The sequence below is a fragment of the Lissotriton helveticus genome, chromosome 1_2 (genome assembly GCF_964261635.1).
Source record: "Lissotriton helveticus chromosome 1_2, aLisHel1.1, whole genome shotgun sequence".
Lineage (NCBI taxonomy): Eukaryota > Metazoa > Chordata > Amphibia > Caudata > Salamandridae > Lissotriton > Lissotriton helveticus.
In genome coordinates, this window is record NC_136058.1 from 366,340,712 (window position 1) to 366,363,396 (window position 22,685).

General features: G+C 52.0%; 1 protein-coding gene across 1 annotated transcript in view; it reads right to left on the reverse strand.

Annotated features, from left to right (window-relative positions):
• The window catches only part of LOC144803894 (uncharacterized), a 250,413-nt gene that overhangs the window by 38,793 nt on the left and 188,935 nt on the right, over nt 1–22,685 (reverse strand). The window contains exon 14 of the mRNA XM_078671883.1: nt 8,787–12,698. Within this exon, the coding sequence (XP_078528009.1) occupies nt 8,787–12,698 (3,912 nt within the window). The remainder of the gene's footprint in view (nt 1–8,786; nt 12,699–22,685) is intronic.

Genomic DNA, 22,685 nt, shown 5'->3' on the forward strand with positions numbered 1-22,685 from the left:
CCCACACATAAATCAATCACATTAACACCAGTGATATCCACACCCCTACACACAGTGACTGATACACCCAACATCACTCACACACATAAATCAATCACATTAACACCAGTGATACCCACACCCTACATAACCTACAACAATACATACAGAGAGCCAATAGGGATAAGAACACCCTACACAATCCACACACCATACACAGTACGACTGGCAATAGTGACACTGTACAGAATCTACAAACACATACACATTCAGTAACACTAGAGATATTGACACCCTAAACTATACACACTGTCAACAATGATACATACGCACTACTACACACACTACCACCAGGTATAGCTATAACCTGTGCAGCGTACACACCAGCATCGGCCCGTGCAGGTAAGAGCGGTGAGCCTCACAGGTCTTACTGCACGGGCCGCTGCTGGTACCCACATACACAGAGTCCTACCAGGTTATCTACACCCTTTACCCTTTACTACTCACTAACACACTTCCCAGAAGCAGTCTCCACAGGTATATCTACTCTCTACTGTATCTAATATGAGTGACGTGATCTGGAGGTGTATGAGGCTGGTATCTTACAGCAGGCGACGAATGAAGCTTTTCGTGTTTTTCTATTTATAATTTTGAGTGAATCCTGCTAATGCTCTTACGTGTGTTATGACGTCCAAAACTAATAAAAACAACAGGAGAGACATCTTCACACCAACATCTCTGCACAGGCGTTATCTCCTTGCAGCTATCCCCTCACTATGTGATCTCTCTGCAGCTGTCCCATCACACTGTGATCTCTCTGCAGCTGTCATCTCACTGTGTGATCTCTCTGCAGCTGTCCCCTCACACTGTGATCTCTCTGCAGCTGTCATCTCACTATGTGATCTCTCTGCAGCTGTCCCCTCACACTGTGATCTCTCTGCAGCTGTCATCTCACTATGTGATCTCTCTGCAGCTGTCCCCTCACACTGTGATCTCTCTGCAGCTGTCATCTCACTATGTGATCTCTCTGCAGCTGTCATCACACTATGTGATCTCTCTGCAGCTGTCCCCTCACACTGTGATCTCTCCGCACATCTCATCTCACTATGTGATCTCTCTGCAGCTGTCATCTCACTATGTGATCTCTCTGCAGTTGTCCCCTCACACTGTGATCTCTCTGCAGCTGTCATCACACTATGTGATCTCTCTGCAGCTGTCATCTCACTATGTGATCTCCCTGCAGCTGTCCCCTCACACTGTGATCTCTCTGCAGCTGTCATCTCACTATGTGATCTCTCTGCAGCTGTCCCCTCACACTGGGATCTCTCTGCAGCTGTCATCTCACTATGTGATCTCTCTGCAGCTGTCCCCTCTCACTGGGATCTCTCTGCAGCTGTCCCCTCACACTGTGATCTCTCTGCAGCTGTCATCCCACTATGTGATCTCTCTGCATCTGTCCCCTCACACTGGGATTTCTCTGCAGCTGTCATCTCACTATGTGATCTCTCTGCAGCTGTCATCTCACTATGTGATCTCTCTGCAGCTGTCCCCTCACACTTTGATCTCTCTGCAGCTGTCCCCTCACACTGTGACCTCTCTGCAGCTGTCAGCTCCCTATGTGACCTCTCTGCAGCTGTCAGCTCACTATGTGACCTCTCTGCAGCTATCCCCTCACTCTGTGATCTCTCTGCAGCTGTCCACTTACACTGGGATCTCTCTGCAGCTGTCCCCTCACCCTAGGATCTCTTTGCAGTTATCCCCTCACACTGTGATCTCTTTGCAGCTATCCCCTCACACTGTGATCTCTCTGCAGCTGTGATCTCTCTGCAGCTGTCCACTTACACCGGGATCTCTCTGCAGCTGTCCCCTCACACTGTGATCTTTCTGCAGCTGTCATCTCACTATGTGATCTCTCTGCAGCTGTCCCCTCACACTGTGATCTCTCTGCAGCTGTCCCCTCAGACTGTGATCTCTCTGCAGCTGTCCCCTCAGATTGTGATCTCTCTGCAGCTGTCATCTCACTATGTGATCTCTCTGCAGCTGTCATCTCACTATGTGATCTCTCTGCAGCTGTCCCCTCACACTGTGATCTCTCTGCAGCTGTCATCTCACTATGTGATCTCTCTGCAGCTGTCATCTCACTATGTGATCTCTCGGCAGCTGTCATCTCACTATGTGATCTCTCTGGAGCTGTCACCTCACTATGTGATCTCTCTGCAGCTGTCCCCTCACACTGGGATCTCTCTGCAGCTGTCATCTCACTATGTGATCTCTCTGCAGCTGTCCCCTCACACTGGGATCTCTCTGCAGCTGTCCCCTCACACTGTGATCTCTCTGCAGCTGTCATCCCACTATGTGATCTCTCCGCAGCTGTCCCCTCACACTGGGATTTCTCTGCCGCTGTCATCTCACTATGTCATCTCTCTGCAGCTGTCATCTCACTATGTGATCTCTCTGCAGCTGTCCCTTCACACTGTGATCTCTTTGCAGCTATCCCCTCACACTGTGATCTCTCTGCAGCTGTGATCTCTCTGCAGCTGTCCACTTACACCGGGATCTCTCTGCAGCTGTCCCCTCACACTGTGATCTTTCTGCAGCTGTCATCTCACTATGTGATCTCTCTGCAGCTGTCCCCTCACACTGTGATCTCTCTGCAGCTGTCCCCTCAGACTGTGATCTCTCTGCAGCTGTCCCCTCAGATTGTGATCTCTCTGCAGCTGTCATCTCACTATGTGATCTCTCTGCAGCTGTCATCTCACTATGTGATCTCTCTGCAGCTGTCCCCTCACACCTTGATCTCTCTGCAGCTGTCATCTCAATATGTGATCTCTATGCCGCTGTTCCCTCACACTGTGAACTCTCGGCAGCTGTCATCTCACTATGTGATCTCTCTGGAGCTGTCACCTCACTATGTGATCTCTCTGCAGCTGTCCCTTCACACTGGGATCTCTCTGCAGCTGTCATCTCACTATGTGATCTCTCTGCAGCTGTCCCCTCACACTGGGATCTCTCTGCAGCTGTCCCCTCACACTGTGATCTCTCTGCAGCTGTCATCCCACTATGTGATCTCTCCGCAGCTGTCCCCTCACACTGGGATTTCTCTGCCGCTGTCATCTCACTATGTCATCTCTCTGCAGCTGTCATCTCACTATGTGATCGCTCTGCAGCTGTCCCTTCACACTGTGATCTCTCTGGAGCTGTCCCCTCACACTGTGACGTCTCTGCAGCTGTCATCTCACTATGTGATCTCTCTGCAGCTGTCCCCTAACACTGGAATCTCTCTGCAGCTATCCCCTCACACTGTGATCTCCCTGCAGCTTTCATCTCTCTGCAGCTGTCCACTTACACTGGGATCTCTCTGCAGCTGTCCCCTCACACTGGGATCTCTTTGCAGCTATCCCTTCACACTGTGATCTCTCTGCAGCTGTGATCTCTCTGCAGCTGTCCCCTCACACTGGGATCTCTCTGCAGCTGTCCCCTCACACTGTGATCTCTCTGCAGCTGTCATCCCACTATGTGATCTCTCCGCAGCTGTCCCCTCACACTGGAATTTCTCTGCAGCTGTCATCTCACTATGTCATCTCTCTGCAGCTGTCATCTCACTATGTGATCTCTCTGCAGCTGTCCCTTCACATTGTGATCTCTCTGGAGCTGTCCCCTCACACTGTGACGTCTCTGCAGCGGTCATCTCACTATGTGATCTCTCTGCAGCTGTCCCCTAACACTGGGATCTCTCTGCAGCTATCCCCTCATACTGTGATCTCTCTGCAGCTTTCATCTCTCTGCAGCTGTCCACTTACACTGGGATCTCTCTGCACCTGTCCCCTCACACTGGGATCTCTTTGCAGCTATCCCCTCACACTGTGATCTCTCTGCAGCTGTGATCTCTCTGCAGCTGTCCACTTACACCGGGATCTCTCTGCAGCTGTCCCCTCATACTGTGATCTCTCTGCAGCTGTCCCCTCACACTGTGACCTCTCTGCAGTCGTCATCTCACTATGTGATCTCTCTGCAGCTGTCCTCTCACACTGTGACCTCTCTGCAGCTGTTATCTCACTATGTGATCTCTCTGCAGCTGTCTCCTCACACTGGGATCTCTCTGTAGCTATCCCCTCACACTGTGATCTCTCTGCAGCTGTCAGCTCTCTGCAGCTGTCCACTTACACTGAGATCTCTCTGCAGCTGCCCCTCACACTGGGATCTCTTTGCAGCTATCCCCTAACACTGTGATCTCTCTGCAGCTGTCCCCTCACACTGTGATCTCTCTGCAGCTGTCCACTTACACTGGGATCTCTCTGCAGCTGTCCTCACACTGGGATCTCTCTGTAGCTGTCCCCTCACACTGTGATCTCTTTGCAGCTATCCCCTCACACTGTGATCTCTCTGCAGCTGTCATCTCTCTGCAGCTGTCCACTTACACTGGGATCTCTCTGCAGCTGCCCCCTCACACTGGGATCTCTTTGCAGCTATCCCCTGGCACTGTGATCTCTTTGCAGTTATCCCCTCGCACTGTGATTTCTTTGCAGCTATCCCCTCGCACTGTGATCTCTGCTGACATCACCTCACTCTGTGATCTTCCTGCAGCTATCCAATCACACTGTGATCTCTACTGGAGTCACTTCACACTGTGATCTCTCTGCAGCTGTCCCCTCACACTGTAGTCTCTACTGACATCACCTCACACTGAGATATCTCTCTGCTGATATCACCTCTGTAGGAAAGTTCCTCTTTTGACATGGTGACCCCCCCACTTTTTGCCTGGTATCTGATGCGCCTCGACCGAAAGTGTGTTGGGTTCATGCTAACCAGAGCCCCAAGACCAGTGTTCGTTCCCTAAACGGCACCATTGTTCCACAGTTGGCACCCATTTAAGATTCTTGTAAGTCCCTAGTCACTGGTACCCCTTGTACATAGGGCCTTGGAACTAAAGAAGGTTCCTTAGGGCTGCAGCACGAATTGTGCCACCCCAAAGGACACCTCACTATGCTCACACACACTGCCACTGCAGCCTGCATGTGTTGGTGCAGAGAAAACCGAAGAGTCAACATGGCACACTTCTCTCACATTAATATATATAAAAATACCCTCACATGCACCATACATAGTCATTAACTATAAGTTTTCCCACGTAGTCGTAGGTCGCAGCACGCTGCATCCCGTAGAGGGGTGCGAAGACCCCCATGATGAAGCATGACACCAAGGGTCCTTTTGGTGTGTGAGGGGTATTTTAAAAAACACTAAATGCTCCACACCATAGTGAGGAACACTTCCAAACACTATGTAGTGGATTCTCTATGTTTATGTATACTTCTCTGTGTGCCATGCCAGCGAAACACTCCATGTGGCATAGATAAGTCACCCCTACGGCAGGCCTTGCAGCCCAAAAGCAGGGTGCACTATACTCATGTGAGGGCATATCTGCTTGAGTGGATGCGATATGTAAGTTCATCCTTAGAGGAGAGGATGTGGCCTAACAACTAGAGTGGTCGACCTCGGAGCTGGGGAACTGGGTTTGACTCTTGGCAGGGACGCTCAACATCCTGTGATTCTGGGCAAATCACTTAATCTTTCCGTCTCTAACGCAACTGGTGCTCACATAAAGCGCTCTGATACCTTCTGGTCTAGTTTGTGCTATATAAAATTCCCCTCTCGCTCCCCAAAAAATGAGATTACGAGTGCACAGTGAAGCCCACATGGGCTGGACACCCTTCAGTACGAGTTCCCCAGCTGCAAGAATGCTCAACTCTACTCAAAGGTGTCTGGTATTGAACACCTTGTCTTAATAAACCCACACTGATGCCAGTGCTATATTTATTAATAGATGCACCTAGAGAGCACCATAGAGGTGCCTCCTGAAAACGTTCTGACTACTAGTGTGTTAACTGACAGGTCTCGACCAGTCAGCCACCATAGACAGGTTTCCGACCACCTGAGATGAGAACCTTCGCTCCCGGAGGTCAGGAACAAAGCCTGCTCTCTGCCAAGTGGGATGGGCATCCAAGTGCGGAAAGCTTCAAAGGCCCCGTCACCTTTGATATGCAACCCCGGGCCTCTTCAGATAGTGGAGGTGCCTAACCTCTGTCCTGACTTCACTTTTTGGTGGCAAGATAGGCGGGAAAATTAATAAGATTAGGAGGTGTGCCTAGCACCACCCCTACGGCGGGCCAGCTGATGTGGACCCCACTTTTCAGATTCCTCCATGTTGTGTTAGACAGAATTAGCATTCTAGGGTCAGGGTTATGCCCACTTCCCACAGGAAGTGGTCATATAGTGGGTGTAGGCACCATAAAGGTAGGTAGCCCATCGGCTACTACCTGTCACTCCCCGTAAACGCCCCTAAATTGAGTATTTAAGTGGCGCCCCTGAACCCAAGAACGCAGATTCGACTCATCAGCAGAAGAAAGATGAAGAAGAGTCAGTGCCTGGCGAGTACTGCAGCAGAACTTTGGTGTGAAACTCTGCCATCCTCAACCGTCTTTCGACAATTGCGACAGAGTGACTCGTCCTGCAAGCTGGAGCACTATCAAAGCCTTGAATAGTCTGCCAGCACTTCGACAAACATCAAAAGTCTCCCTTGGAGTAGAGGAGCTAAGTGCCAGCAGACCGCAGGCACTGACAAGCAGAGTCCGGTACACTGCCTTGCAGCTCCCTGGCCTGACAGATGCCGCAGGCGACCAGGAGAAGGCACTCGTGCTCTGGAAAGTCAGGTTTGTCTCCCCACCAAGTGTGAAGACACCAGGACCAACCGGAGCCGTGCAGTGCCAAGCCCTAGAGCCTCAGATGCCCTGCACCAAACACAATGAGAGTCCAGTCGGGATTGTACTGCACCAAGACCAAGCAGCCATTGAAGGATGCCGGCATCACTGAGACCCTCTTCGAGAGTGGCCATGCAGCCTTGATTTTGTCCCTGATCGTGAGGTGCATCTTTGCGCACCCAGCCGACCAAACCTCCGTGCTCTGATACTCCCTGGTCCAGTCCAGAGAATCCAGCTGTGCCCCGTGCTCCAAGACCCCTTGTGACCTGAGCCCCTGTGTGGGAGCCCTCGGACTTGCCCACAAGCCCCCATGCAGGCTCTTTCCAGGTGGCCCCTTTCCTCAGAGCGCACCAGCTACCAGCCTCACCAGCACCCTGCTCCCTGTAGAAAGAACACTGGCAGTTTTAGAAGAACTGCTGGTAGTGCTTTGAGCCTTGGCCCACTAGTACTTCGATCCCAGAAGATGAACCCCTGAAACTGACCGTACTTACCGTTCTACATCTTTGACTTTTACACACAGGTTTGAACGTATTACTTACCTGTGAATATTTCTATTAACACCTGTACTTTGTATGAAGTTCCTGGTTTTAAGATATGTGTAAAAAGAAGTGTTATTTTTCTAATTTGGTCTCAGATTTATTCTTTGAGTGTGTGCCTCATTTATTACCTCTGTGAGTACAACAAATACCAAGCTCTACCTTCTGATAAGCCTAACTGCTCACCCACATTACCACAAAAGATACTGTTAGTATTATCTACTTTAGCCTCTGTACACCAATTGGGGACCCACTGGACTCTGCACAGTGTATTTCGTTTTAGTAAGCTGTATACAGAGCCAGTTTCTTACAGCCTCACACTGAGATATCTCTCTTCAGGTGTCACCCCACACTGAGATATCTCTTTGCTTTTCTTGCCTCACACTGAGATATTTATGTGCTGCTTTTACCTCACACGGAGATGCATCTCAGCTGGTATCACCTCACACTGAGATATCTTTCTGCTGGTGTCACCCCACACTGAGATATCTCTCTGTTTTTATCCCCTCACACCCAGATATCCCTGCTGGTATCGCCTCACACTGAAATATTTCTATGCTGGTGTCACCTCACACTGAGCTATCTGTGCTGGAGTCACCTCATACTCAGATATCTCTTTTGGTATCACCTCACACTGAAATATTTCTGTGCAGGTATCACCTCACACTGAGATATCTCTCTGCTGGTATCACCTCACACTGAGGTACCTCTTTGCTTTTCTAGCCTCACCCTGAGATATTTCTGCCTGCTTTTACCTCACACTGAGATACCTCTCACCTGCTATTGCCTCACACTTAGATATCTCTCTGTTTTCATCACTTCATACTGAAATATCTCTCTGCTTTTATCACCTCACATTGAGATACCTCTTTGCTTTTCTCGCCTCACCCTGAGATATTTCTGCGCTGCTTTTATCTCACACTGAGATACCTCTCACCTGCTATTGCCTCACACTGAGATATCTATCTACTTTTATCACCTCATACTGAGATATCTCTCTGCTGGTATTACCTCACCCTGAGATATCTCTCTGCTAGAGTTACCTCACTCTGTGCTCTGCTCTCTCCCTTTCTATATGTTTTCATCACCTTAGTTCCACCTCCCTCCACATACAGATTCTCTGTAGACTCTAACCTTACTGACTATAAACTCTGCTAAAACATTTTCTGTTGACTCTCCCCTATACAAGTCTCTCTGAACACTCACCATATGCATTCTTTATTGTCTCATTGTTCATATACATTCTTCCAACACATACTTTACTCTCCACAAACTACTGACTCAGCAAATACACATTTTCTTGGGGTTCTCCCCACACATTCTGTAAGGGATCTCCAAATTTGCATTGTCTGTAGGCTCTCCCACACACTTTCTCTAGGAACTATCCCTTGCACTGTGTTCCAGTGTGCCTCTGGTGCACACAACAGCTTGTAATACGCATATTCCCCTTGAGGAGCTCACCTTGAGGCACTGCGCAGGCACTCTCAGTGTTACCAATTAATTAGGGTCTGCTTACCGGCAATGGATGGACGGGTTGTAGAGGCTGTAGTGGTGTCACCAGTTCCGCCAGTAGATGCTTTAGTCATGCCAGTTGTTGTAGAACCTGTAGTTGTAGTGCTGGTTGTTGCAATGCTGATTGTTGAAGTGCTGGTCATAGTAGTGCCAGTTGCAGCAGTGCCAGTTGTTGAAGTGCCTGTGAGAGATGTGCTATGTGGGATAGTGATGGTTGTAGCAGTGCCTGTTGTGGCAGTGCCAGCTGTTGCAGTGCTGGTCGTAGTAGTGCCAGGTGTAGCAATACTGGTTGTTGAAGTGTTTGTTGTAGATGTGCTAGGTGGGGTAGTGCTGGTTGTAGCAGTATCATTTGTAGTACCACCTTTTGTGGCAGTGATGGTCGTAGAAGTGCTTGTGGTAGCAGTGTCAGTTGTTGAAGTGCCTGTTGCAGATGTGCTAGGGTGGGTAGTGCTAGTTGTAGCATTGCCTGTGGAGGCAGGGCCAATTGTTGAAGGGCTGGTAATTGTAGTGCCAGTTGTTGAACTGCCTGTTGTAGATGTGCTAGGTGGAGTAGTGCTGGTTTTGGCAGTGCCTGTTGTGACAGTGGCAGTTGTAGCACTGTCTGTTGTGGCTGTGCCGGTTATTGCAGTGCTGGTCATAACAGTGTCAGGTGTTCCAGTGCTGGTTGTAGCAATGTCTTTTGTAGATGTGCTGGGTTGGGTAATGCTGGTTGTAGCATTACCTGTTGTGACAGTGCCAGTGGTAGCACTGATTGTTGTAGAAGCCCCAGTTGCTGGAGTGCCTATTGCAGATGTGCTAGGTGAGGAAGTGCTGGTTGTAGCACCGCCTGATGTGGGAACTGTTGCGGTGCTAGTTGTAGTAGTGCCTGTTGTGACAGTGACAGTTGTAGCACTGACTGTTGTAGCAGTGCCAGTTGTTGCAGTGCTGGTTGTAGTAGTGCCAGGTGTAGCAATACTGGTTGTTGAAGTGTTTGTTGTAAATGTGCTAGATGGGGTAGTGCTTGTTGTGGCAGTGCCTGTTGTAACAGTGCCAGTTGTAGAACTGACTGTTGTAGCAGGGCCAGTTGTTGAAGTGTCTGTTGCAGATGTGCTAGGTGAGGTAGTGCTGGTTGTAGCACTGCCTGTTGTGGCTGTGCCGGTTGTTGCAAAGCTGGTCGTAGCAAGGCCAGTTGTTGCAGGGCTGATAGTAGCAGAGACAGTTGTTGCAGAGCTGGTCATAGCAGGGCCAGTTGTTGCTGAGCTGGTCGTAGAAGGGCCAGTTGTTGCAGTGCTGGTTGTAGCAGGGCCAGTTGTTACAGAGGTGGTCATAGCAGGGCCAGTTGTTACAGAGGTGGTCGTAGCAGGGCCAGTTGTTGCTGAGCTTGTTGTAGCAGGGCCAGTTGTTGCAGTGCTGATTGTAGCAGGGCCAGTTGTTGCAGAGCTGGTCGTAGCAGGGCCAGTTGTTGAAGAGCTGGTCGTAGCAGGGACAGTTGTTGCAGAGCTGGTCATAGCAGGACCAGTTGTTGCAGAGCTGGTCGTAGCAGGGCCAGTTGTTGCAGAGCTGGTCGTAGCAGGGCCAGTTGTTGCAGAGCTGGTCGTAGCAGGGCCAGTTGTTGCAGAGCTGGTCGTAGCAGGGACAGTTGTTGCAGAGCTGGTCGTAGCAGGGACAGTTGTTGCAGAGCTGGTCGTAACAGGGCCAGTTGTTGCAGAGCTGGTCGTAGCAGGGACGGTTGTTGCAGAGCTGGTCATAGCAGGGCCAGTTGTTGCAGAGCTTGTCGTAGCAGGGCCAGTTGTTGCAGTGCTGGTAATAGCACTGCCTATTGTGGCTGTGCCGGTCGTTGCAAAGCTGGTCGTAGCAGGGCCAGTTGTTGCAGTGCTGATTGTAGCAGGGACAGTTGTTGCAGAGCTGGTCATAGCAGGGCCAGTTGTAGCAGAGCTGGTCGTAGCAGGGCCAGTTGTTGCAGTGCTGGTCGTAGCAGGGCCAGTTGTTGCAGAGCTGGTCGTAGCAGGGCCAGTTGTTGCAGAGCTGGTCATAGCAGGGCCAGTTGTTGCAGAGCTGACCGTAGCAGGACCAGTTGTTGCAGAGCTGGTCGTAGCAGGGCCAGTTGTTGCAGTGCTGGTCCTAGCAGGGCCAGTTATTGCAGAGCTGGTCCTAGCAGGGCCAGTTGTTGCAGTGCTGATAGTAGCAGGGACAGTTGTTGCAGAGCTGGTCGTAGCAGGGCCAGTTGTTGCAGAGCTGGTCGTAGCAGGGCCAGTTGTTGCAGTGCTGGTCGTAGCAGGGCCAGTTGTTGCAGAGCTGGTCGTAGCAGGGCCAGTTGTTGCAGAGCTGGTCGTATCAGGGCCAGTTGTTGCAGAGCTGGTCGTAGCAGGGCCAGTCGTTGCAGTGCTGGTTGTAGCAGGGCCAGTTATTGCAGAGCTGGTCGTATCAGGGCCAGTTGTTGCAGTGCTGGTTGTAGGAGGGACAGTTGTTGCAGAGCTGGTCATAGCAGGGACAGTTGTTGCAGAGCTGGTCGTAGCAGGGCCAGTTGTTGCAGTGCTGGTAGTAGCACTGCCTGTTGTGGCTGTGCCGGTTGTTGCAAAGCTGGTCGTAGCCGGGCCAGGTGTTGCAGTGCTGATAGTAGCAGGGACAGTTGTTGCAGAGCTGGTCATAGCAGGGCCAGTTGTTGCAGAGCTGGTCGTAGCAGGGCCAGTTGTTGCGGAGCTGGTTGTAGCAGGGACAGTTGTTGCAGAGCTGGTCGTAGCAGGGCCAGTTGTTGCAGAGCTGGTCGTAGCAGGGCCAGTTGTTGCAGAGCTGGTCGTAACAGGGACAGTTGTTGCAGAGCTGGTCATAGCAGGGCCAGTTGTTGCAGAGCTGGTCGTAGCAGGGCCAGTTGTTGCAGTGCTGGTAGTAGCACTGCCTGTTGTGGCTGTGCCGGTCGTTGCAAAGCTGGTCGTAGCGGGGCCAGTTGTTGCAGAGCTGGTCGTAGCAGAGCCAGTTGTTGCAGAGCTGGTCATAGCAGGGCCAGTTGTTGCAGTGCTGGTAGTAGCAGGGCCAGTTATTGCAGAGCTGGCCGTAGCAGGGCCAGTTGTTGCAGTGCTGGTTGTAGCAGGGCCAGTTGTTGCAGAGCTGGTCGTAGCAGGGCCAGTTGTTGCAGTGCTGGTTGTAGCAGGGACAGTTGTTGCAGAGCTGGTCGTAGCAGGGCCAGATGTTGCAGAGCTGGTCGTAGCAGGGCCAGTTGTTGCAGAGCTGGTTGTAGCAGGGCCAGTTGTTGCAGTGCTGGTCGTAGCAGGGCCAGTTGTTGCAGAGCTGGTCGTAGCAGGGCCAATTGTTGCAGAGCTGGTCGTTGCAGGGCCAGTTGTTGCAGTGCTGGTTGTAGCAGGGCCAGTTATTGCAGAGCTGGTTGTAGCAGGGCCAGTTGTTGCAGAGCTGGTCGTAGCAGGGCCAGTTGTTGCAGAGCTGGTCGTTGCAGGGCCACTTGTTGCAGTGCTGGTCGTAGCAGGGACAGTTATTGCAGAGCTCGTCGTAGCAGGGCCAGTTGTTGCAGAGCTGGTCGTAGCAGGGCCAGTTGTTGCAGAGCTGGTCGTAGCAGGGCCAGTTGTTGTACTGCTGGTTGTAGCAGGGCCAGTTGTTGCAGAGCTGGTCGTAGCAGGGCCTGTTGTTGCAGAGCTGGTCGTAGCAGGGCCAGTTGTTGCAGAGCTGGTCGTAGCAGGACCAGTTGTTGCAGAGCTGGTCATAGCAGGGCCAGTTGTTGCAGTGCTGGTTGTAGCAGGGACAGTTGTTGCAGAGATTGGTGAGGCTGTAGTTTCAGTTATTGTAATAGTTGCGGTTGGCAAGACTGTTGATGCAACAGTTGTGGTTGGCAAGGCTATTGTTGCGACAGTTGTGGTTTGCGGGGTTGTTATTGTTGTGCCACTTGTCGTTGGAGAGGCTGTTGTTGTGCCGCCTGTAGTATTTATGTCTGGAAAGAGAACACAGAACACATTAGTGATGTAATGACTGCATCTGAGGGGGAGTTCTATTAGGTGAACTGAGTGAGCTGACACTGCTGATGGCCACCCAGAATGATACAGTCCATCCCTACCTGCCACCAGTAGGAAGCTCTTTTACAGGTTATTAGGGCTTAAAGAGTGAGAATAGTTTGTTATTTATGATGGTTAAAATGTTGTGAAGCCAAATGCGGGACAACTGGCATTTCTGCAGTCCCTCTGCACGGAAAGTGGGACTGGAGCCAAATGTGGGACAGCTGGTGTTCCTGCAGTCCCTCTGCGTGGGCAGTAGGAGAGGCGCCAAATGTGGGACAGCTGGTGTTCCTGCAGTCCCTCTGCGTGGGCAGTAGGACAGGCGCCAAATGTGGGACAGGTATCAATCCTGCAATGCCTCTGTGTGGGCAGTGGGACAGGAGCCAAATGTGGGACAGCTGGTGTTCCTACAGTCCCTCTGTGTGGGCAGTAGGACAGGCGCCAAATGTGGGACAGCTATCAATCCTGCAATGCCTCTGTGTGGGCAGTAGGACAGGCGCCAAATGTGGGACAGCTATCAATCCTGCAATGCCTCTGCGTGGGCAGTAGGACAGGTGCCAAATGTGGGACAGCTAGCAATCCTGCAATGCCTCTGTGTGGGCAGTTGTTGCAGAGCTGGTCGTAGCAGGGCCAGTTGTTGCAGTGCTGGTAGTAGCACTGCCTGTTGTGGCTGTGCCGGTTGTTGCAAAGCTGGTCGTAGCAGTAGGACAGGAGCCAAATGTGGGACAGCTGGTGTTCCTACAGTCCCTCTGCGTGGGCAGTAGGACAGGAGCCAAATGTGGGACAGCTGGTGTTCTTACAGTCCCTCTGTGTGGGCAGTAGGACAGGAGCCACATGTGGGACAGCTGGCGTTCCGGAAGTCCCTCTGCGTGGGCAGTAGGACAGGAGCCAAATGTGGGACAGCTGGCGTTCCTACAGTCCCTCTGCGTGGGCAGTAGGACAGGAGCCAAATGTGGGACAGCTGGTGTTCCTACAGTCCCTCTGTGTGGGCAGTAGGACAGGAGCCAAATGTGGGACAGCTGGTGTTCCTACAGTCCCTCTGCGTGGGCAGTAGGACAGGAGCCAAATGTGGGACAGCTGGTGTTCCTACAGTCCCTCTGCGTGGGCAGTAGGACAGGAGCCAAATGTGGGACAGCTGGTGTTCTTACAGTCCCTCTGCGTGGGCAGTGGGACAGGAGCCACATGTGGGACAGCTGGTGTTCCTGCAGTCCCTCTGCGTGGGCAGTAGGACAGGCGCCAAATGTGGGACAGCTGGTGTTCCTACAGTCCCTCTGCGTGGGCAGTAGGACAGGAGCCAAATGTGGGACAGCTGGTGTTCCTACAGTCCCTCTGCGTGGGCAGTAGGACAGGAGCCAAATGTGGGACAGCTGGTGTTCCTACAGTCCCTCTGCGTGGGCAGTAGGACAGGAGCCAAATGTGGGACAGCTGGTGTTCTTACAGTCCCTCTGCGTGGGCAGTAGGACAGGAGCCAAATGTGGGACAGCTAGCAATCCTGCAATGCCTCTGCGTGGGCAGTAGGACAGGAGCCAAATGTGGGACAGCTGGTGTTCCTGCAGTCCCTCTGCGTGGGCAGTAGGACAGGAGCCACATGTGGGACAGCTGGTGTTCCTGCAGTCCCTCTGCGTGGGCAGTAGGACAGGTGCCAAATGTGGGACAGCTAGCAATCCTGCAATGCCTCTGCGTGGGCAGTAGGACAGGAGCCAAATGTGGGACAGCTGGTGTTCCTGCAGTCCCTCTGCGTGGGCAGTAGGACAGGAGCCAAATGTGGGACAGCTGGTGTTCCTGCAGTCCCTCTGCGTGGGCAGTAGGACAGGTGCCAAATGTGGGACAGCTAGCAATCCTGCAATGCCTCTGCGTGGGCAGTAGGACAGGAGCCAAATGTGGGACAGCTGGTGTTCCTACAGTCCCTCTGCGTGGGCAGTAGGACAGGTGCCAAATGTGGGACAGCTAGCAATCCTGCAATGCCTCTGCGTGGGCAGTAGGACAGGAGCCAAATGTGGGACAGCTGGTGTTCCTACAGTCCCTCTGCGTGGGCAGTGGGACAGGTGCCAAATGTGGGACAGCTAGCAATCCTGCAATGCCTCTGCGTGGGCAGTAGGACAGGAGCCAAATGTGGGACAGCTGGTGTTCCTACAGTCCCTCTGCGTGGGCAGTGGGACAGGTGCCAAATGTGGGACAGCTAGCAATCCTGCAATGCCTCTGCGTGGGCAGTAGGACAGGAGCCAAATGTGGGACAGCTGGTGTTCCTACAGTCCCTCTGCGTGGGCAGTAGGACAGGTGCCAAATGTGGGACAGCTGGTGTTCCTACAGTCCCTCTGCGTGGGCAGTAGGACAGGTGCCAAATGTGGGACAGCTAGCAATCCTGCAATGCCTCTGCGTGGGCAGTGGGACAGGAGCCACATGTGGGACAGCTGGCGTTCCGGAAGTCCCTCTGCGTGGGCAGTAGGACAGGAGCCACATGTGGGACAGCTAGCAATCCAACAATGCCTCTGCTTGGGCAGTAGGACAGGAGCCAAATGTCGGACAGCGGGCGGTCCTGCAGTCCCTCTGCGTGGGCAGTAGGACAGGAGCCACATGTGGGACAGCTGGCGTTCCTGCAGTCCCTCTGCGTGGGCAGTAGGACAGGAGCCACATGTGGGACAGCTGGTGTCCCTGCAGTCCCTCTGCGTGGGCAGTAGGACAGGAGCCACATGTGGGACAGCTGGCGTTCCGGAAGTCCCTCTGCGTGGGCAGTGGGACAGGAGCCAAATGTCGGACAGCGGGCGGTCCTGCAGTCCCTCTGCGTGGGCAGTAGGACAGGAGCCACATGTGGGACAGCTGGTGTTCCTGCAGTCCCTCTGCGTGGGCAGTAGGACAGGAGCCACATGTGGGACAGCTGGCGTTCCGGAAGTCCCTCTGCGTGGGCAGTGGGACAGGAGCCACATGTGGGACAGCTGGCGTTCCGGAAGTCCCTCTGCGTGGGCAGTAGGACAGGAGCCAAATGTCGGACAGCGGGCGGTCCTGCAGTCCCTCTGCGTGGGCAGTAGGACAGGAGCCACATGTGGGACAGCTGGTGTTCCTGCAGTCCCTCTGCGTGGGCAGTAGGACAGGAGCCACATGTGGGACAGCTGGCGTTCCGGAAGTCCCTCTGCGTGGGCAGTGGGACAGGAGCCACATGTGGGACAGCTGGCGTTCCGGAAGTCCCTCTGCGTGGGCAGTAGGACAGGATCCAAATGTGGGACAGCTAGCAATCCAACAATGCCTCTGCTTGGGCAGTAGGACAGGAGCCAAATGCGGGACAACTGGCGTGCCTGCAGTGCCTCTGCGTGGGCAGTGGGACAGAGGTTATGATTGCGTACATGTCTACAAAATATGGAACAATTGCTGACCCTCATTAGTGGGCAAGTTTGCTGCTTTTCTTTCAAGACTGTAGTGCTGTTGTGCCGCAACAAACCACATTTTTAGGGCTGGATTGACAGTGAAGCTGTCAGCAGACTTTAGGTAAACAGCACAAAAAGAGTTTTGAGAAGGGCTACTGAGAAATGAGCGTTGACTTTACCCTTATTTTGAAGACCCTGAGCACAGATTTTGATTGGGCAGATGTATGCTTCTCCTGAAAAAGAGTGCTTTTGTTTCAGTTTTTGTCTTATGGGGCAGCTTATGCTTAACTCAACAGGACTGAGTTGGTTATGGTGACAAGTCACTGATCAACAATTGTCAATACGCCTGATCATCTTATTATGAAAAGTTACGACAAGGTCAGTAGGCCTACTTGGGTACTGTGAAAGGTCTGTGTTAAAGGTAATAGGTCTTACATGGTGGATTATCATTATACTGTGTTAAAGCCTGTAGACCGATAGGGGCTCCTACAGATTACCATAGCAGGCAAGGGTTTTGGGGTTCTTTAGCTCCTGGGACAGTCACTCAAGATAGAATATTTGCACCTTGATAATCCTTGGTATGCCCTTCTACAGAGGGTTGTATATTGTTTTGCCTACTGTCATTTTTTACGTATTTGTCATTTTATGAATATGTTCCGATAGTTCTGTGGAAAGAAAGCTTATGCAGCATACAGCAGGCCAGCGTTGGATACAGTGGCAGCATTGATAAAGACTACAGGCCTGATTGAATCATTGGAATTTTTATGTCAGAAGCCACAAAATGTTTGACAGAAGCTGTAGGCCTGACTCATTTATTGTGAAAATCATATGTCAAAGCCCAAGGCCTTTAAAGGTGGATGTTTGTTACCCTTCTGAAACTTGGAGTGCAAGATCTGCTGTGTAATAATCTTTCTTAGACCCTTTCCAGAGGGGTTGCATATTGTTTTGCCAACTGTTATTTTGTATTTATTTGTGATTTTATGTTTGTGTGCCTGATGTTCTCTAGCTTGTGTACACAATAGGAGGCCTCAGTGGGTCATGGCGACAAGCCAGTGTTGAAGGCTGTCGCCTTGACTTGTTCAATGGGGAAGGTTTGCTGAACGCCATAGGTCTGATCTGTTTACTATGAAACGTTACGACAAATGCAGTAGGCTTACTCCCTGTGAAATGCATCGATTAAAGCCAATAGGCGTTTAAGGGACAGTTGGTATTACACGGTTGAAGGTTATAGACTGAAATCTCACAAATTAAAGTAGTGGCCAAGAGTTTGGGTGTTGGTTATCCCCCTCGGATCAAGCCTTAGGGAGAAAGACTAGCACTGTGATAATCCTTGTTAGACCTTCTTAGGCGGGGTGTATATTGCTTTTCCAACAGTAATGTCGTACACAGTTCTCATTTTATGGCTGTACTTGATGGTTAGCTTGAAAGAAAGCATAGTCTTAGTACAGTAGGCCTGAGTTAGTTACAGTGAAGAACGGATGACAGAGGTTATGGGTCTGATTGATTCATTAGAAAATGGCAGCAGGCCGGCATTCATTATTGGGAAAATAGCATGTTAAAGCCAAGAGGCGCACACATTAGTTAGTAAGCAAGGCATTTGGTGTTGGCTACTTTTTTTGACAAACCCCAGGGGTGGGGGGAATGTGGGCGGAGCATAGAAGATTTTCACTGTGATACTCCTTGCTAAACCCTCTTGGGACGGCCTTTCAGATTTACTTGTTTGCAAGCTGTTAAAATAAAAAAAACTAAAAAAACTTTACATACATATTCATACATAGACGGTCGTTTGGTCAGACTTCTTGTGTCCGAGTGTCATTTTCATTCTGCTTCTCCCCGGGTTAGCCTAGTTCTGCCTTTGACTCTATGGCTCTGTGAGACATGTCATTTATCCTGAACATATGTGCATGTCTGCTTGAAATGGAGTGCGCTGCAGGTTCTTCTTAGGTGGCCAGTCTTTTTTTACATGTGTTTCCTTTTACAGGGCCCTTACATTTCTTTCCTTCTTTTTTTCAGGACATGCTGCTCCCCGTGTCAGACTCTCTCCCGGGGCGGCGGGGTTGCCGCTCATCTCATCGGCAGTGCGCTGCATTCTGTGCAGCCACGTTTTTTAAACTGGATGGCCATATTGAAATGGTAATGTCCAAGGGCCCGATTCACAGAATGAACTTAAGACTCAATCCTAAATGTACTACTATTTTGGTATTCACAGAATGCACTTACTACTTTTGGTATTCACAGAAGTTAGGATTTTGTCTTAAGTTTGTCTTAAGACAAACTTAAGACATATTTAAGACAGACTTAAGACAAACTTAAGACAGTCTTAAGACAGACTTAAGACAAAATTCTAAGTTCTGTGAATACCAAAAGTAGTAAGTTCATTCTGTGAATACTAAAAGTAGTAAGTGCATTCTGTGAATGTCAAAAGTAGTAAGTGCATTCTGTGAATACCAAAATAGTAGTAAGTTTAGGATTGAGTCTTAAGTTCATTCTGTGAATCGGGCCCCCAGTGTATCACAGTTGTACCATTCAAAGATTTCCACTATCTTATAATCATTGTATTGTCCACCTTAAATCAGTACAACAGTGATGCACCATACAGTTTCGCATTCAACGATGGCCAGTTTGAAATGCTATTCTGCGTAGTGTATCACTGCTTTTCCCCCTCCACATGGAGGACATATGCCTTTTAAATATGACAGATATATTGGAACTTTAATTCAACAGTACACTATGTACAATATCACTGCACAATGGTCACCTGCTACTATGGTTATTTTTTCATTCAAGCAGATACCCACTAAGGTGAGATGGTAGCATGTCTTTTTTCTATTTGCCTTCTTTTATCTTCCATACACTTGGTAAATTTGTGTTCCGGTTTTGTTGCAGATGAGTAAGAGCGTGAATTCAAGAATGAGACCAGTGGGCGGGTGAAAGAATGTATGAGGGGAAGGATGAGTGACAAAGTGCATGTAGGATACTTAGGGAGTGCCTAAACTCATTGGTAACAGAAGAGGCATTTTTATTTATAAGCCAGACCTATCAGCATGGACATTCATGTTAGGTCTGGTGTTACCAAAGACCTCTTGATTTTTACTGTTTATACAATATTATACTTATTAGGACTGTGAGCCAGCCCACTTGGATGTTGCAGTGTCATTCAGAGTTTGCTTCTGCTCACCACAGGATACAGCGCAGCGCTTTAGGTCAGCTCACTTCAGTCATTGGTTCCTTTCTGACTGAATCACGATGTCGTCACTCACGCAGAAAGTAGTCCCCTTTAGTGCCAGCGTCTTCCAGACCATTGTGAGACTTCTAATAAACATTTTATGATTGCCCTTTTTTGTAACTTTGTAAGGGTCCCTAGACACTGCTACCATGCCCATGACATCTTGGTGAACTGGCTTCCTATCTATTCAAAGACGGTTGGCACTGCAGGTATGTTGCAAAAATGATTTTAATGTTTTTTTGGAAAAAGATTTATTAAGCAAGACCTATTGGCATTGTTAATGCTTGTTAATGAGAGTTTGGAGAGAAGAGGCCCGGCGTCTTGGCCAGAATGCTGGGGTATGCACAGACACATGAGCTGTTGCCTGTGGCGCCCCAGGCACCGTCCACGTCATGGGTGTAACAGAGGTGCTGCAGTCCCTGCGGTGTGGGGGGGCTCCCACACCGTTCACCTGAGAGAGGGGCCCTGTGGGGCTGGCCAGCTGCAAACAAATAAAACACTCAGAAGCACCAAGGCAGTTAGGGAATGGGTAATGGTAGCCCTTCACCTTCCCTTGTAGGGGAGGCCCCTTAGGGTTTGTTACGCCACTGATACACGTGACGCCCTGAAGGGCTGTGCAGCAGCTCTGGGGCAGAGTGCGTTTTAAAAGGGGGCAAAGAGGTAACAAATGTATCCAGCTAGTGTGCCTCGGGGCACCGAGGTGGTCCTGCAGGAATGGAGGGTGCTGGGAAATCATGCCGGGCTAGGCCAAAGCTTGGACCCAGGGACCTTAGTTTCTCATAAAATGTAAATGTACATGTAACTGCTTGTCCTTTTATCCCTTATGTACCCAGCCCCACCCTCCCCCCGCCAAGTCTGATGTTTGCTACTGCGCCTACCTGCAGGCGAGGTCGTCCCCACTCTCCGCTGCTCCTGCCTACTGCCACCCGCTGCCTCCTTGGATCCCCAGCCGCCGCTGGGCCGCCACTTTTCCCGCTGCCGCTGACTCCCGGCGGACACGCCCCCCAGCTGACCCACCCACCCGGCTCCTCTCTTAAGGGGCCCGCGCTCGAGGTGCAGGGAGTGACCACTGCGCCTACCTGCAGGCGAGGTCGCCCCCACTCTCCGCTGCTCCTGCCTACTGCCACCCGCTGCCTCCTTGGACGCCCCAGCCGCCGCTGGGCCGCCACTTTTCCCGCCGCCGCTGACTCCCGGCGGACACGCCCCCCAGCTGACCCGCCCTCCCGGCTCCTCACTTATGATGCCCACTCCCACGTGCAGCGTTGACGCGCAGCGGGCGCGCCGATTGTGCGCCGAAGGCGCGCCAAAGGTAAGCCCGTCTGCGCCCGTCCGCGCCTGGACCGCGCCCAGTGCCACGACCCCTGGCCCCCGTCCGATGCAAGACGCCCCGACTGACCTACGACGCCGCCGCCCTCAACGCACTCAACACCGGCCGGATCCCTGGTTGCTACCGGGCCACCCCGAGACGCTCACACGGACCCTTCAGCTGCCACTCCTGCAAGTACTCCTGCATCCGGACCCGCACGGCACCCGCACCCCCCAACCCGAAATCCAGCAGCAACCACCTCAAGTGCATCCTCCTCAACACCCGATCCGTCCACAGACACGCCGTGGAACTCTGGAACCTGGTCGACACAACATCACCAGACATCGCCTTCCTCACAGAAACATGGATGAACGCCTCCTCAGCACCCGACATCGCCATCGCCATCCCGGACGGATACAAGATCACCCGGAGGGACCGCGTCAATCAGACCGGAGGAGGCATCGCCATCATCCACAGGAACACCATCCGTGTCACGACCACCATCGACGACACCTTCAGAGCCGCCGAACACCTGCACTTCCAGATCCACACCGAACCCAAGACCACCCTCAGAGGCACCCTCATCTACAGACCCCCGGGACCACGTACACAATTCAGCGAAGACATCGCCGACTTCATCAGCCCGCACGCCCTCCCCTCCGTTGACTACATCCTCCTCGGGGACCTCAACTTCCACCTGGAGAACAACAACGACCACAACACCACCACCTTACTGGACAACCTCGCCAACCTCGGTCTCAAGCAGCTGGTGACCACCCCCACCCACTACGCCGACACACGTTCAACCCCGTCTTCTCCTCCAGCAAGGACATCGCCTTCAGCCACGCCACCGAACTCCACTGGACGGACCACAGCTGCGTCCACTTCAGCTTCAAAAAGAACACGATCCACCACCACCAGCAACAGGTTGCACGCAGAAGCTGGAACAAGATCACAGCCGACCAGCTTGTCGCATACCTGAGCCAGGACCCCCCTGCCAGCTCAGCGAACCCCAGCCAGGCCGCCAACAACCTCACGAAGTGGATCAGCAACTGCGCAGACGACCTCGCCCCACTGAGGACCTCGCCCAGCAGACCCGGCAGTAAGAAAGCACCATGGTTCACCGACGAACTCAAGAGCTCCAAGAAGAACTGCCGAGCCCTCGAGAGAGCCTGGCGCAGAGACCCAACACCAGACAACATGACCACCCTCAAGCTCGCCACCCGAAAACACCACCAACTGATCCACACCACCAAGAAAACCGCATTCAAGGAACGACTAGACAACAACGCACACAACAGCAAAGAACTCTTCAAAATCGTCAAAGAGCTCTCCAACCCCAGCGCCGGAAACAACGACATCACCCCATTGCAAGACCTCTGCAACTCCCTCGCCTCCTACTTCCACAAGATCGCAGATATACACAACAGCTTCAGCACACAGTCAACGCTCCCCACGACCGCACCTGCTCTCTCCACCACCACCCTCCGCGCCTGGACCCCGATCAACACCGAAGAAACCCTTCGCACGATGAACTCCATCCACTCCGGATCTCCAACCGACCCCTGCCCTCACCACGTCTTCAACAAGGCCGACTCCATCATCGCACCCCACCTACGGGACATCATCAACATCTCCTTCGCCACCGCAACCTTCCCGGAGAGCTGGAAGCACGCCGAACTCAGCGCTCTACTGAAGAAACCATCAGCGGACCCCACTGAACTCAAAAACTACCGCCCCATCTCGCTTCTCCCGTTTCCGGCCAAAGTCATCGAGAAGACCGTCAACAAGCAGCTGGCAGCCTTCCTCGAGACAAATGGATCCCTCGACCCCTCGCAGTCTGGCTTCCGGGCCAACCACAGCACCGAGACCGCCCTCATTGCCGCCACTGACGACATCCGAGCCCTGCTCGACAACGGGGAAACAGCGGCCCTCATCCTTCTGGACCTCTCAGCGGCATTCGACACCGTCTGCCACCGCACCCTAATACAGCGCCTCAGCAACGTCGGAATCCAAGAGAAGGCACTAGAATGGG